Genomic DNA, 16,718 nt, shown 5'->3' with positions numbered 1-16,718 from the left:
TTTTTCACCAACGATGCAAAGAATTGACATCAATGATTTATCAAAGAAACAACATCAATAATTTGCAAAGAATATGCATCAATACTTTTTCAAGGAATTAGCATCAATGGTTTGCAAAAAAATTTGTATCAATGATTTTTATTAATCAAGTAAGGCCTACTGGAGTTTCAACCCTACATGCTTAAATTGCAAACATATCGATTGTCCAGTCTATTTCAACGTTTTGTTCTTTCCCAGCCAAGCTGCTGCTGTAAAATAATTTGATTGATTGTAGCTGTAAGAGAGCAAGAAGCGTCATAGGGGCCGAAGGAGACGCTCCTCTTGTTTTCTGCAGATCCCCGATGGTGAAGATCATTACAACCCATTAAGGCTTTGTGTCAAACGATGGCATCTGGGCTCAAAGCAAAGGGATTTTTTCCCCAGCACATTGTCACCGCAGGGCTGCTGCTTCGGTTTTTGCACTGGTTCAGTTTGTGAGACTAAGAAGTTCAGGAAACAGACATTTGCCATAATAGCCAAGCCAAGATATATCCCTAGTCAAAATAATATTTTTTGAAGTATTTTTCAGTCACTCTCAGCACTGGGGGCTACAGTTCCTCCTGGGAAAAGCTGCAACAGCTGCAATTTGGGGGGAGATGTGAGGCACTTTGACTGAAAGTTTCTATCAAACTGAAGTATAGAAGTACTTAAACTGCAATATACAATTTTGAGCATATATAGTTATTTTTTATTTTTTAAATCAGTTTTGTGTAAGTGTATTTACTGCCTATTAATGTCAATATTAGATGCTCTGAAAAAACATGGATTTTGTTCCATAACGCCATTTTTCCATTTCAGTGCCTTTTTTAAACATCATTCCTTCCAAATCTGCACATGGCACATACAGTATAGTTATACGTTTTGGCATCATCGAGATACTGCTGAAATCTGAGAAAAGATAATATGGAGTTATTGCCCATCCCTAGGAGAGGCGATGAACCCCAGTTTGCAATGTCAAAGTTGGGCACATTACAAACCAATCCATCACCCCAACCTTCATACTCACACTTTGCGAAGCTGCATTGAGGGCACATTTCTTTCTGCATTGGCACTGAAATTTGTAAATCTAATGTAATGTATCCTTTTCTTCATAAATCTGTCACATGGTTGCCAAATTTTGATATCAGCCATTTACATTTTAAATAGATTGTTGGAAAAGCTATCCAAAGTATTTGTTCAGGCTCTAATTGAAACATCTCTTTCCCTGTGGAGTTTCTCACCTCTGTGTCTGTCTCCCACAGTTGCATCAGGTGGCCAACCCCACCATGCTGGAGACGGGCACCATGGGAGCTCCGGCGTAATGAGGGAGAGGAGGGCAGCTGGTGACCCCTATTGGTCCTATTCAGGTGAGCTCTCATTTGTGCGTGGACCCGAGACCTCAGTTGGAGGAGAAATGCATTTCTTTGACTTGTTCACCTCGGCTGAATCTTGCACATCATTTTTAGTATTTTTGTCATTTTGCCAGAAAGCGCTATTTCCTCCTCACTGCTGTAGCCAGAAGGGCTCAATTAGCATTTCTATAATTGTTTACCTGTACTGTATGTTTTCATTGCCCTTAGTAACTCTAATTAAACTAATTCACCAGAGAGGGATAAAAACACTGGCATACAACAAAGTAAACCTTTATGTTGTAGCCAACTGTACTTTACAACAAAGTATGTATTTTTCTTTATTATTTGTTACACATCAGGCATACAATTTATGTGGATTAAAATGCATGACCATCAGATCGTGTGGATTTAATTTAATAAAGAACTTTACAATTAGTTGTGAACCCAACTCATGTTCAACAAGTGATGTTTGAAAATACAAAAGTCAATCACGTAGCATAAAGGATGAATGTGACCTATAGGAATGTCACATTTTGCTGCACAGTTGGCAGCCGTCTTCTACCCCTCTATTTGTATTAAAGTGTATTTTATTAGATATACACTAGGCCTAGCTGTGAAAGCCTAGCTAGATTAGTTTTTTTAATTCCTGCTTTATTATTGATCATATGCATGCTTTTATTTCCAAAGTCAGTGGGAACCTTGTCCTCTGATCTATCAGATGGACTGGAGTTGCGGCCCAGAGGGAACAGTTAGATGTACATGCTGATGATTAGTATTAGTAGTATGTGATTGCATATGTGTATTTGGGTGATAAAGTTGTGTGTTTTCAAGTGAAAACAGCAAATTGATATGTAAATACTGAAATATTTAAGGGGCAGCAGCTTAGTAATAAGCTTTAGAAAGTTGTCTGCAAAAATCAAATTTAACAAAACAGATTTTGAAAATATTTTTGTCAATAAAGATGTCATTAGTTTTGTTTTCAACTGTGAAAGGCATTTTATATATATGGTTAATACATCAATTATCATTTTTAAGGCTACCAACATGCAATGTTTTCCAGGAAACAAGTTTTGTATCCACTCACTTATATATTTAATATTAAAACACAATAGAAGAGAAGAAAACCAATGAGAAAAACACCTTCGGCATTATAAATCCCTTTTTTTCCTTTTAATAGTAGAAATGCTTTTTTAATAGGGCTGACCTCGAATAATTGACAATTCGATTTTAGGTGCCTGATTCAATTGCCAATCTTACAGTCAAATAATTGCAGTTACGGTAAAAGGTGGTTATGAGACAAAGGATAATTTCAGTTGGGCTAGATGGTCGCTGATTTTACATAGAATCGCTTGTTTTCTCCCATAAATCATGATATCATATGGCATAATATAATAGTATAATATGGTATAGTATAATATTTCCCTCTATTTATAATATTGTTGGTGCCCTATGTACACACACATACACACACCCTACACGCAACATACAGCTGGTCCTTTTATTCTGAAACATCAGGTAAGCAATAGTAGCTTGTGTCTTGGCCAATCATTTTGTTGTTTTTACTATTTCTCCATGTATAAATAAAGCTTAAAAGTTCTCTTTACAAAATTCAGAGCATACATATTGCCTCCACATTGCTTTCACCTTTGGGACGGCTGAGCTACGACTATGTCTTTACAAGGCAATTAACAGTTTGCTGATATATTAATGCTCTGAATCCTGTATAGAGAAGCTTAAACAGAGGGTGATGAAAGAGCAAAACAATTAAATACTTGATTCTACAGTATAACCAATATGATTTGACCATGTAAATTCTTAGTCAGGGACAACCCTGCTTTTTTTACATGTTAGGCAGACCAGGAGATGATTTTTTTTGGCGGGCAACAGTTCTGATAAGCAGACATCAATGTTCTTTACGAGCGCTGCTTCACATTCAGCTATACACATTAACACAGTGCAAACACAGCCCTCTGTTGGCCATTGAGCAGCTCCTGTGGGAAATAGAGGTTATGTGCTTTGATCGAGGGCACCTCACTGGAAGAGCTCAGGAAGGGAGGAGCAGTGAGTTAAATTATATTTACAGGTTTCAAGGTCCAAAAACAGCCCGTAGCAAATAACTAACTTGGTCCCTCTGCTCTTGGAATGAATCACAGTTCTGAAAATGATTACACTGATAGAATATTTTGACTTCGGCACTGCTTTTCACATGGTCTAGGGCAAAAGAAATGTAAATACGAAAAGAGAGCAAAGAGTTTGTTTTTTCACAAAAGTGTATTAAATGTTTCCTGATGGTAGTGGTTTGTGTCACACCACTGCTATGAAACACTGCAGGAAACCATAGCTGCATTATATTACCATCCATCTTCATTGTATCCTTTTTTCATTGTATATGTAGCCTTGATTTTAGTTCATGATTGCTTATTTAAATTACCATATTCATCACATTCTTAATAGAGGGACCAAACCTAAGTACAGACTCCAGCGGGGCCCAATCTTATTCATGACTGGTTCTGATTTCTTTTTCTAATTGAGACATCGTTTTTTTTTTTTTCAGACTTGGTACATTTCTTTGCTCAGTTAAATTATAAAGCCGTATGTCTTTTACTTGACAGAATAGTATGTATAATTATGTAAACAGTCGGAGCTGCAGGCTGATATAATACTTATCAACATTTTGTAACCGTTGTGAGGGAATATCCAGCTATGCTTTTGTGTGCAGTTGTATTATTGCTTATCAAAAGGCAGGCTGGTGATTTGGCGCAGATAGGATCTGTTAATGTCAAGGATTTTAGTCCAGGGAGGGTGGACAAAAAAATGAACCAACAGCGGGTTAGGGGACTGGCTGACATGATTTTGGACATTCATTTCAGGCCCGCGCAGAGTACTAATTCCTACCAGTGAAGGCAGCTGGCTGATTGTACTGAGAAACGGGAAGCATTGAGGGAACACAGAAATGTCCATTGCTTTGGAAAGGTAATTAGCGGCTAAGGCTGTGAATGGGGGACAGACGAGCGTGCCGTAGCAGCTAAATGGTTATTAAGGGCATTTGCTCTGTGCAAGTGAGTGTAAAAGAAATGCACACAGTAGGGTTGGCCTGAAGCTAGAAGGCACTGGTGCAAAACAGACTTCATCTCAATGAGCTAGACACACAGAGAGAACACAACATATAGTGTAGCATATCACCTATTGTTTCACAGACCTCCCACACCCTTCACTGGGTTTCCTACAGTCTACAAACTTCTGCTGTTTGAAGATTGTGGAGCAATTTGCAGAAGCAAATACAGTACAGAGTAACAGTTTAGAAAGTTTCTTAAATCCTTAGTTTTGTTCTGATCATAAGCATTAGTTGTAAACGTTTGAATTGAGACTCTATTTTGTAATAATAAATAACATTGATGATTGCTTGATTTAAATATTGCTTTAAATGTTGGGTAGCATATGACATAATGTTGTTTTTTTACGTAATGATGTTAAAGTCTTCACGATAAGAAAGATTGCCCCACCTTCCTGTGTGCTTTGGTTATGAACCTCATTGTAAGTAGCTCTCGACACCTGGACTCTGAAATTTGATTAAAAGTTATTTAAGGCGTGCTGTGCATGCTGTGTGTGTGTGTGTGTGTGTGTGTGTGTGCGTGTGTGTGTGTGTGTGTGTGTGTGTGTGTGTGTGTGTGTGTGTGTGTGTGTGTGTGTGTGTGTGTGTGTGTGTGTGTGTGTGTGTGTGTGCATGTGTGTGAGGGATGATATCATACTCACCATTAGACTCCCGTAGGAACAGGGCCATGCATCATTTCCCCTTTTTATAACTCTGCAGGTTTCTACATCTTCTCTGTTAGTTCCTCCGACTTCCTTTATCAGCCCTTTTATGGTTGGAGCCAATATAGGCAGTAGTTTGCTTTTGATTGCACTCTGGTTGATTTATTGTTCGAGTTTAATTACAGCACAACAGTTGGAGTACATTAATGTGCATTTGCGGAAGCCTTATGCTTGATCCCCTCTAACAGTGTGTAGAATGAAAAGGAAAAAAGAAAAAGCAAAGCAAATATGTGATGACATTAGATGTGGAAAAATATAGATTAACGCCCTGAAGCTAATCTACACTATTTTTTGTTTTGTTTTCAATGCATTATGAGGTTTCGTCAAGATCCTGAAATAACTTGCATGTCCATCCAGACTGATGTGAAGCAATAATTCCTAATCAAATATTTATGTTCTTGCTGTGCCCATGGGGAAAATTTATGATTTTGGTTATAAAAAACGCTAACTGTGCATAATTGGGGAATTAAAAATGCAGTATAGAGCACATGGTACTGTAGCCCAAATCCCCTCAGATGTTATGGCAGTTTACCTCCACAAATGAATAATATCGCTATTAGGCACTACACCTCAAGTGATTTTTCACATGTATTACTTACTCCGAGCTCTGTGCTTTGCATAGATAGAGCTCCTGCTGCAGCAGTCATGGATGTTTGGATGGAAGCCATCCTGACAAGCTGTTGTAGCCACTGAAAGAGCCTGCGATTGTCTGATACGTATGGATTATATTTCCCCTCAGCCTGACTGTTGTATTCCACTTCGCTGAGGTTTCTTGTGATCATTAGCAATCTTTCCACTCATGTCTCACATAATGAAGTGAATGAAGTGTCATTTTCAATCAATTGCTATGTTGATCCAAGTTAATTAGTACTTTAGAGGATACAAACAATATCAGGTAACTCACTCTCTCCTGATTTCCAGGGCTGTTTGTTTACGCTCTGAAATAACCCTTCAATACTACTGCTGCACTAACCTTCTGTAGCTTTAGATCTATTATGTTATTCTATTCATTTTTTGATAAAAATGCGAAGAAAAATTGCGCCGTTGAGGTATTCCCAGCTTTTGAGATAAACCTGTCAATCATACATTATTCTGCAATTGGACAATCGATCTCGTTGGTATAATCTTTATAGAGACACAGTTGTTTGAACAATTTCACCACAGGATTTCAAAGCAGAGTTTTTGTCAATTGTTTTAACATTTTAAACTCTACGATTCATACAACCTCAAATTGGCCGGATGCTTGTGAAGGCAGTGCACTTTGTCTCTTGCGTCTTGACACCCCCCTACAAAGACCGGAGGGAAAAGAGCAATGCCATGTTGTCATGGTGCCCGACAGAAGGAGCTCTGCCTCCTGGAGTTAATGAATCGAGAGGAGGATTGCTCCCGGTAGACCTCCATGTATGAGAAGCACTTGACTTTAAAGCAAAGCTCCCTGACTATGAGGCCGTGCAGGGGGTATGCATGGAGGGTAAAGTATGGGGCATATTACACGGGGATATGGGGACATAGTCCTCAGGGATGAAGATAAAAATACCAGCCCTAACTGAGGTTTTACTATGAGTTTTTATGGATGAGAAGATGGAGGTGATTTTTACAAGAGCTCCTGAAAACTTGCCAAACTCCCATTGATGAAATCTGATGCATTGTAAATAATGATGTTTTGCTCTTTGTTGTTTTCGGGACAAACAAATATAATAAAGTAAAGTTTTTGTGGGATTTGTTTTGTTAACTGAATCACGACACACAATTTTTACGTTGTTGAAATCAACACTGCAAACCAATTGTTAAATCCGATTTCTGCCAGGATGAAATACTTCTAATGGCAGCTGAAAATCACAGTTCAATATAATTTCCAATTATCATCCAGTCCAATCACCTAGACAATATGCCCTGGGATTCTCCAAAGTGGCTGCCAGTAATATCAATATCAGAAGCGGTTGATTCAGCAATATTTCTTGCATTACCCAGCTGGAAATATACATTAGTAGGTCCTTTGGTGAACAAATGCTATCACTCTATCACTTCCCCCCAATCACCATCTATTCACATTATATGTCTGTCTTTTCATGCTTCACTAAACGATGCACCAAGTCTGCCGGTTGGTAAAGCCTTGGGTCACCTGCTAAAATTAAATTAAGATTTAAAGTCATCTGTTTTCCTTCTGTGCTCTGTTACTCAGCCTGTTCTTAACCACAAAGGGACTGTGGATTGCAGAGTTTCTGATGTGACATTTTCTACAACACAAATAGTAAATTCTTACCAAACTAGAATAGTGTACTCAGTAGAGTGCAGAACTCCGCCAGGTGTCTCTGCAATGACCACTGCTGTATTGTGTGTTTCATGAATACAACCCATAATTGGCTAACCCCCCTGTCTAAACCACAAGTGTATCAGACATCTTTCTCACTCGCAGGTCTCACACAATAGATATGCTCTCAATTTATGCAGATATCTGCACCGGCTCTCTGCAGACTGGTTTTTTCAGTTCCGTATCAGCTCCGTCTAACGGGCGTAACCGTGACTTGAAAGGATTATTAAGGTTTCACGCGTTTACTTTTTCGTCAAAACGCGTGTAAACTTAAGGTTGAGGCCCAATAAAAAGACACAAAATAACTGTGTCTCCGGCTGCTGAGCGAGGGCGATGCAGTCAGGTGTGTGTGTAGTTCCATCACACCGTCCAAAACTATAAAAGTGGGCAAACAGTTTTCTCCATTCACAAAAAGTCTGAGTAGAGTAGTAACTGAGGTTGGGCGATGCACTCAGCTGTGTTATTGCTTGCGGCCTCTACTGGCCGACTCAGTCGGGAGTCAGCAGGCAGTCAATGACGATATGAAACAGGAAATAAAAGGTTATTTGACTAAGTGTTAGCCACCACATGCACATACACACGAGTGGGGCTGGGCGATTGGTCAGCGTCATTGATGTCTACGATACAGTACAAACATGCATACATTTCGCTCAATGACTTCATATTGGCATCCTGGAGTGCATTATAAAGACAGCAGTGCTTTCTTCATCGCCCACATTCTAAAATGTTTTTCTGCACCGCTGCTGTTTTGGTAACATAATGTTAAACATGCATTATCTAACGTTGTTTTATTGCCGTTCTACATTTTCTGTATACTTTAATTGCCATGTATGAGTGCGAAAATGGCTTTAACTAAGGTTAGTGACTTCTACAATCTGTAAATCGTTTAAATTATTCAATTTCAATTATTATTGTTAATCACTTGCCCAACAGATGAAAGGATACATGTGATTATGTTAATCTCATAACCATTTTTAGTTTTGAGTTAAGTACTGAAGTAGAAATACTGATTGCCCCGTTCAGGGAAAGGGTTATTATGACATACAGTGATTAAATTAAATAATGCATCACAGCAATCCTTTTGAATTTTGAGTCCGGTATTTTTCTGATCAGGCATCTGAGAAATAGGGTATATTATATTGTTCCGTTTGTTTGTTTTTAAAATAAGGTGATTGATTATAATATTGAAATACAAATTAAACAAGTTTATGATATTTATATGGGCTAAATAGATTGTTATATTAATCAGGTATTCAAAAAATAAACTTTAGCATAATCATTAAATAAGTAATTTCTACTAAACACAAAATATAACTCGCAAAGTATTCTACATGACAATGTTGCTAAATATACTAAATCCACGAGTTATAGCAACACAGGATTTGAAGGCACACACTCTGACAGGGTATGTCAAGTGTCAAAACACCTTTAACTGTTGCTTTTTTTTTAAAGTAAGCCTACACACTAACAAACTGCCAGTCAACACATGCCAGGTGTTCTCGAAAGCAGCAACTTTATCACATTCAGTCCCTGGATTGGCACCTCCTGGCTACTGCAAGCCCCTGGAGGAAAATGTGTGATATTCAGATATATAACTAAAATTGTCTTGACTTTTACCCTGAATGTATATGTTTGTGTTGCATTTTAGAATTGTGCCCTGAATTGAACCCCTTTCCCTTTATTTTGGGAATAGAAACTCTATTCATTTACAGTAGGGTCCTTAGGAACCTTTGAAGTCTGTTGTGCTCATCCTGCCACATTCCTCTAGTGCCTCTCGTAGCCACAGCGCTTTCTGGAATTGATTAATTTCCTCCACCTGGGAGAACTTGGAGAGATTAATCTGTCTTACAACCCTACATTTATAGTCCCGGCCATTCTCTGTGATGATGGAAGCCTAACACAACATCATCTATATTCCTCCAGTCTTGCTGATGTGTTGTATCAACCTGTAGTTGTACCTGCACTCATTTTCTGAGTAAATGAGAGGTGTAGGAACACTAATTATTAAAAATGAATTTTGCCAGGGCCCAAGCTGACTCATTTTTCATTTTGGTTATTGCTAGCAGTTTGGATCAGCCTTTGTGTGCCAGAATTGGTCCATTTGTCTCCGTCAGGGGTGGGCCTAAGACAGATGTGCCAATATGGCTGCCGAAGTTCTGTGCTGGGGGAGAGGCATCTTAATTCTCCGTGATGTATCATGCTGGCAGCAACCAATTTAGCCCAATTGAGCTCCAAATCATCTTACTTCCCACTGCTTCTGCCAATCTGTTTCCTTTCTCTGGATGAGGTAAATACATTTAGGATGGAAATAAATGACAGGCTTCCTGTACCATGAACTAATACTCCATCAGTGAGGCTTTGTTGGAGTTGAATGTGTGTATTGTCACATTGGCATGTTAAGAGAACAGTGTCCTGGGCTTGTGCCATTATGATACATAAAGCTAAGGCACAATACACAGCAACAACAATAAATACAGCCGATCCATCTGGTTTCCCTGTATTGGGCGGATTGATGTATTGGGCCGACAGGTTTGCTGTGTAAACTTAATTAATTTAATTTCAGGTGTCACATGGTGTTGGTGTGCCTCGTGGCAGCATATTAGGCCTAGTTGGTTGCTCAAGTCTAACATAATGGATGTGGACATGCTTGGCCTGCTGGGATTTCAATATTGAGGAAGTGTGATATTGCCAGCCCACAGGTTTCCTCTCTAATGTGGTTATGCTGATGAGCTGGAATGAGCTAGCTAGCAGCTCAGCACATTTTTTAAACTCATAATCATGATGACTTACTTCGTAATGAGTGTATATACCCCCCCAGAGGTGAGGAGTTAACGGCAGGGGGCTAGGCCGTAATAGTGGCATAATGGCACAATTGTGGAAAATGCAATGCTTTGCTTGAATTATAAAGCCGTGTTTGATTGACAATCATATGCGAAAATGCTGAGAGGTATGTTGGCATGAAATTGCACCTGCAAGAGACTGAGTAGAAAGTGTAGAAAGTGAAAGTGTAGAAGCAATGGATGGGATTTAGTGCTGCATTGTTTCTAGCTCACTGACGTTCCCAGGCTTGTTAGATTGTTTATCCTGTGCTACTATCTCCAGTTTACTGAATTACACTGCTAACTATCGATTCCTGTCTGGATTCTAAATTATAAGGACACTTGCTGTGTAAACATGTAGCCGTTGTCCCTGCTTAGCTTGCAGAACAACTGCAATGTAGAAGAGTAATGGCTGCTGAGGGGCTGAGCTGGGTTTAGAGAGGGCAATAGCTCAGAGTGGTTCAAGCCTGATTTTCGTACTGTGTTGTTTTGTTGGCTAATGGTGCCTGAGGGCTGGGTGATATGCTGTTTTTTTAGGGGGGTTTTTAGCGGGTGGGAGAAAGTTTCTGTAATAAATATGGATAAGATAAGATTGTTGTAATTGTGTAAATATTGGGTCTATAATGCTGTCTGTAAATCACACTTCTTGTTGGGTAGCTTCATGTAAAAAGTAAGTTAAAAACTGAATATAAGAACATACAATCTGAAACGACCTGCACCATTATTGTTACTGCCATCTCAAAGACAATTATGTTAATCTGGGACGATCCAGCATTCATATTCTAACAATAGCAGGCAGGAGGAAGAAAACTCAGGCCTGTCATTCTTTGTCTTGTAGAGACTCATGACTCATTTAAGTGGGAGCTCATATACCTGCAAGGGGTAATAAATAATATAGACTTATCAAGAAATTATTGGGGTAGAAGCGGCTCTTTGCATATTGCAAGAAAACTTTAAGTTCTCACACATTTTAAGAATGGAAACCACCTCACTAGTTTTCTGTTTCTAGAGCTTAGTGCTGAAAATGACACTTTTCATTCAGCAACAAGCCAGGGTTTATAAATCTACCTTTGATTGAATTGAGCAAAAGAAAAAATATCCTCATGTTGGAAACATTTTGAGTGTGCTGTGTCCAGCTTTCTGATATATATATATATATATATATATATATATATATATATATGGAGCCATTTTACAGCTACTTCCTTTAAAAAATAAAAAAAATGCATTTCTAGCCTATAGCAGCACAGGGAAACTTTAAAGGCAGAGGGCAAAGGACCATTTAGTCAGTTACCCTTGTGCCCACCGCCTCTGCTGTGTCAGCCATTAGCTGCTGTGGTAACAACGAGCTCATATTTACATTTCATTTAGGCGGCACATACAATAAGCTGGACTTTTTTTTTTCTTGCTGTATGTGTCTTTTGGAGAAATGCATAGTAACAGTGCAACAAAGGGCATCACTGGAGGAAAACTTAGAATTTGTAATATTTCACTTTGTTTTGTCAATACCGAGCAGAGACCTGCCCACAGGAGCTTTAATTATGAAATGAATTTAACGGATCTTCCACAGCACGCACCTCTCCTCTGGAGTCAATTTTCTGTTCCTCTAAGTAAGCTCCCTCCTCCCTTCTGTCGTTTAATTTCCCTCCTCATCTATCTTTCGTAATGCTAGCCGCATCTCAATTCTGAGCAGGGGTTTGCATGTGGATGCTATGGGGGTAGTGAGGAGGGTGAGACACAGAGTGGATTAAGGCTGGATTTAAAATGGCTGCTTGCTGTGCTTAGCTCAACACTCATTCGGGGATGTGGTCATGTGGTATCTTGTGATTTGTGGCTTAATTAGCATTTTTGGGGTACCCAAGGCTAGAAAAAAAAAAACCCTGCACAGTTTCTCTCTTTGCTGCACTCAGTTTAATTTCTTCCACTTTCTTGCCTCTGAGTGTCTACTGACTGACACATGTACCCACATATGCACACGCTCTCCCACTCTCAAGCTGTAGAAATACGAGCAAAGGATGACTTGAGAAACCACACGATGGAGCAGCAGATTATGCTGTGCAGATGGAGGCTTCTCCATACAGACAATTTAATAAACACCTACAATCTGTTTAGTTCAGCGCAAAGTGCACAGGTGAAAAAATGGAAAGATAATTTGGCTCAAGTTGGCGCTTACCTCTGCAAAGGAGGTTATGTTAAGATGGCCCCTGGCTGTCTGTTTTCTGTATCTCACACTAGGACTTTGACTTTACTGTGTTCAGCTGTGATCCCTGCAGAGAGCTAATGCATCAAAGAGGAGGGAACCTATTAAATGTCAGAACTTTGTGACCTTTCCTATACAATCACCGTCATCCAAACGTTGGCTAAATGTTCTGCTGGGTTATCTAACCAGACACTGTTGATTATGAAAGTAGAGGGTTAAATGGGGAGATTATTAGGACTTTTCACACTGTTAAGTGGGTTTTTGTTTTGCTTACCATACATATGTGAATGTGCCTTGCTGATTTGCATATCAATCTATACTTGTTAGTGAGTGAAAATATGACACTAGTGCAACCCCTTCTAGTAGAACTTCTAGGAAAAGCTATAGTACCATTTCATTTTTGTCTCACTGTCATTTAATTATCTTTATATCTTTCATCAGTGAATCTCTGTCATAGTGTGTAAGCCTGTGTTCGTGCACATTTGTGTATTTCTGTTTCAACTAATACAGAAATAGAATAGCTAATAAGCCTTTGGAAGATAATTACAATGTCAGGGCGGGTCAGGGATCTCTGTATCAGTCCCAGACAGTTTGTGTACACGTGGTTTGCAGGGCTGATCTCCATTATGTGATGAAAGATGGAAATCAGATTTTGCGTTGCATTATCCCTCCCCAATGTCATTCACAATCTTTATCTGATATTGACAATTGCAACTTATATTAGAGAAAAATACGTGTCCTCCACACACATTGTCAAGAAGACAAACTTTATGTATTGCACAGTATATCTTAGACATTTTGAGAGGAGATAAGCTTTCATATCCTGAGCAATTGCGGGAGGATTATTGAGCTTTTGCCGGTTCTCACAGTGTAAAATTGGTGTTTTAGTTCCAAACACTTGAAAAAAGCAGCTCTCCCAAAATAACATGTACAAGCAGGCAAAACAAAATCCCAGATAACATGTCATCTGAGGGTTCACCCTGTGGGTGGAGATCTTTCACCTCTACCTGCTGACTGTGGCTAATGGTCTTCTTAGTGGTGACCTCATGCCGCGGGGCCATCCTGGTGCCATGACAGGCATGAGTGAGAGGCCTCTCCGTGTCTCACAACCTCTGTCTCCTGGGAGACAGCACCCGGTCCGTCTCCTTATGCCTGTCCTGGTTTATCGTTGTGCAGTGACCCGAAGTCAACTCAAACTCCTGCCGTCGCATCGTCCCTCAGTCAAAGGGACGAGAGCACTTTGGCAGGAATCTACCGCTGCTCCGTCCGCCCTGCCTATCTGATGTCCAGCTGCTTTATGCAAGAATGGTGACACAATTGGTTTCGTAAGGTTTTGGATGTGTTTGGCATTTAATGTCACGCTAGCTGCATTGCTGTAGAGATGGCATTGCCTGGCTGCCTGCTGTTCGGTCACTTTGATCCAGACTGGAATATCTCTTGGATGGATAACCCTGAAATTTTGTGCAGATGTCCATGGTGCTCAGACGATGAATCCTACCGACTGGTGATCCTCTGACTTTTCCTCTAGTGCCATCAGCAGGTTAAAGCTTTAACTTATCCAGTGAGATAGCTCCACATATACTTGATGAATGGGCACTATACTCGTGGTTCTCAGAGGACTTATCCTAATAGCTTTTTATCTAAAGCAGCAGGATCACATTTGAGGTTTTGAGTGAAATGTCTCAACATCTACTGTATGGTTTGTCATTAAATTCGGTATACACATTCATATGCTCCTCAAGATGAACTGCAATTGCTTTGGAGATCTCTTCACTTTTCCTCTAGCCCCACCATCGTTTATGACCACACACAAAACTAATAACATTCGTATCAGCTTCAGCTGTACTTTGTGTTAAGTGCTAATTAGGAAATGTTATTATGCTAACACCCTAAACCCAGATGGAGAATATGGTAAACGTTATAGCTGCTTAATGTCGTCATGTTAGCATTGTCATTGTGAGCATGCTCTCATGCTGATGTTAGCAATTAGCTCCAAGTATCACTGTGCTTAATTACAGCCCTGCAGAGCTTTGAGACGTGCTACTATATGCAGCAGTCTAGTTTATCATTTGGAGTGAATGTATTTGAAGAGAGTTGGGTAAGAAGGCACCGAACAGAATAACAACCAAATCAGAAGAAAGGAGTTTTGGACCATGAGAAAAACCCAAAGGGGGAAAAAAGTTTTTTTTTAGCTATACAGAGATTCTAACGTCATCTACATAACATGTGTTTTGCTCTACTCTAACTAAATGTGTACATAAAGAGACAAAGGGAACACCATCTAGAGTTTACAGTTTCCACTTTTACCCAGTTGGACCAAAATGGTTTAATGACTCTCTCGCTAGTGAGTTGACTAAGTGGTCGAATCGTGCCTTCTCTAATAGTCAGGTGTGGCAGTTCATAGCTTAGTTGAAGTTCCTAGAGCCAAAGAAGAGATAATTAAACTAATACATGAAGCTGCTTAAATGGAATATGAAGTTATGGCAGCTCAGAAAGAGGTGATGGCTTAGAGTGAGATAAGGTGCTCCCTGAAAAGAAGCGTAACAATAGGAATAGATGGAAAGGGTGATGTGAAAAATGAAAGATGGATTCTGCTTTATTTTTGGTGTGTGTGTGTGTTGGTGCACAGTCCAAGTATTGAGCGTCCTGATTGGTCCAGTCTGGAGAAACAGATTTGCTGTTTCCTTGCAGACGATTGCTAACATAAATACATATTGTGCAGTTGTTCTCACACATTACACTATCTTATCTACTTCAGCCTCAGTGCTTCATCTCGATTTTTACTAACTACTGAAATACTCACTAATTATTCCTTAATATAATACTGACTGTGATTTGAATACAATTGCTATTTCCTATATTAAAACATCCATCAAGCGACCAGCTGCAAGACATTTATGAGTGCTAAAGGTTGGCGTCTGTGCTTCCGACAGTTAGCCGATATGAAACAGTTGCCCTTGGACATTGTGGAGTAATGTAGCGTCACTAATCAGTGTTTCACTTTGCGGCTCTACAGAGGAGAGATCTGTGTTCTGCTCGGCAGAGTGCTCACCTTTCCCTCCTGTTTACAATTAGCAAGAGGTTTCCTTGCACCGATGCAGTGTTGGATTGTTGTCAATGTGCAGTAAGAGGGCAATACCCTGTGAGAAAACATTTACTCTTTTATATTGTGTTTTCTTTAATTTTTTTTAATGTGCGTAAAAGCAACTTTGAGGTTCAACAGAAATAGCCTTTGTTTATTTGCTTTATTTACTTACATTTTGCAAAACCCTCTCTCCTCAAACTTTGTCAGAACAAGCATAAGGTTTGTATTCCTACATAGAAAGACCATTGATATATTTGGGTTTTATTGGGCAGTCTTTTTTCATGTCTTGAAGGAATCCTTAGCATTGCTGTCCTTTTCAATGAGTAATACATTTTTCTTCAGGAATGAGACAGTTATTCTGTCAAAGTTATTATGAGAGGCCTTTTATTTTGATTGGGAAACTGATTTGACAATTGGTAGAATGAAAGGGGTGAACATTTTACAACTGTTGGCACGGTGATGTATAGGCCAAGAGCAACATTTTATGATGTAAACTTAAAAGGGGCACTCAGTAGAGTGCAGATCTCCTTTTTAGGTGCGTGTGGAACAACCACTGCTGTCTTGTATGATGAATGAATACAACCCACAATTGGCTAACTCCCTGTGTAGATACTAATCGGCGTTAAGGCGTGGTAAAACGCACTTAATTCAAACTCAAAATCAAGCCCAAAATAAGTCTTTATTACAGGCTTTGTATGCTGTTTCATATTTTGAGCTTGTTTGTGGGGAAGTAATCTTTTGACACTGTGAATGCAAAAATCCACAAAGGGCCAATTTGTGTCAACTAATCTCTTGTTTAAAAAGTTGCAGATTTTGCACACTTTTGCATAAACGTTGATCATTTGAACTGCCATCATTCAAAGTTGCATCCTAGTCATACTAGTCAAAATATTTCCAAACAGAATACAAATGTCTAAACAAATTAATTCTGCACTTAATGGAACACATACACTTGAATAGACTTAACCTGTGGGGCATTGAAAGCCTAACCCATTGTTGTATAAACAGAAAGGGTTGTAGCCTAGAAATGCTTGTTATCATGCATTAAAATGAAATGGACAGACCTTTGTCCTACTTGTTTTTATTTGAGAAAATGAAATGGGGAACAATCTACATAATC

General features: G+C 39.3%; 1 protein-coding gene across 1 annotated transcript in view; it reads left to right on the top strand.

The window, feature by feature from the left end:
• The window catches only part of ca16b (carbonic anhydrase XVI b), a 94,852-nt gene that overhangs the window by 19,918 nt on the left and 58,216 nt on the right, over window positions 1–16,718 (top strand). The window contains exon 2 of the mRNA XM_054616290.1: window positions 1,281–1,385. Coding sequence (XP_054472265.1) covers window positions 1,281–1,385 — 105 coding nt within the window. The remainder of the gene's footprint in view (window positions 1–1,280; window positions 1,386–16,718) is intronic.

This window comes from Anoplopoma fimbria, chromosome 17, assembly GCF_027596085.1.
Source record: "Anoplopoma fimbria isolate UVic2021 breed Golden Eagle Sablefish chromosome 17, Afim_UVic_2022, whole genome shotgun sequence".
Taxonomy (NCBI): Eukaryota; Metazoa; Chordata; class Actinopteri; order Perciformes; family Anoplopomatidae; genus Anoplopoma; species Anoplopoma fimbria.
Note: the sequence above shows the minus strand (reverse complement) of the source record. Positions and strands in the feature narration are given on the sequence as shown.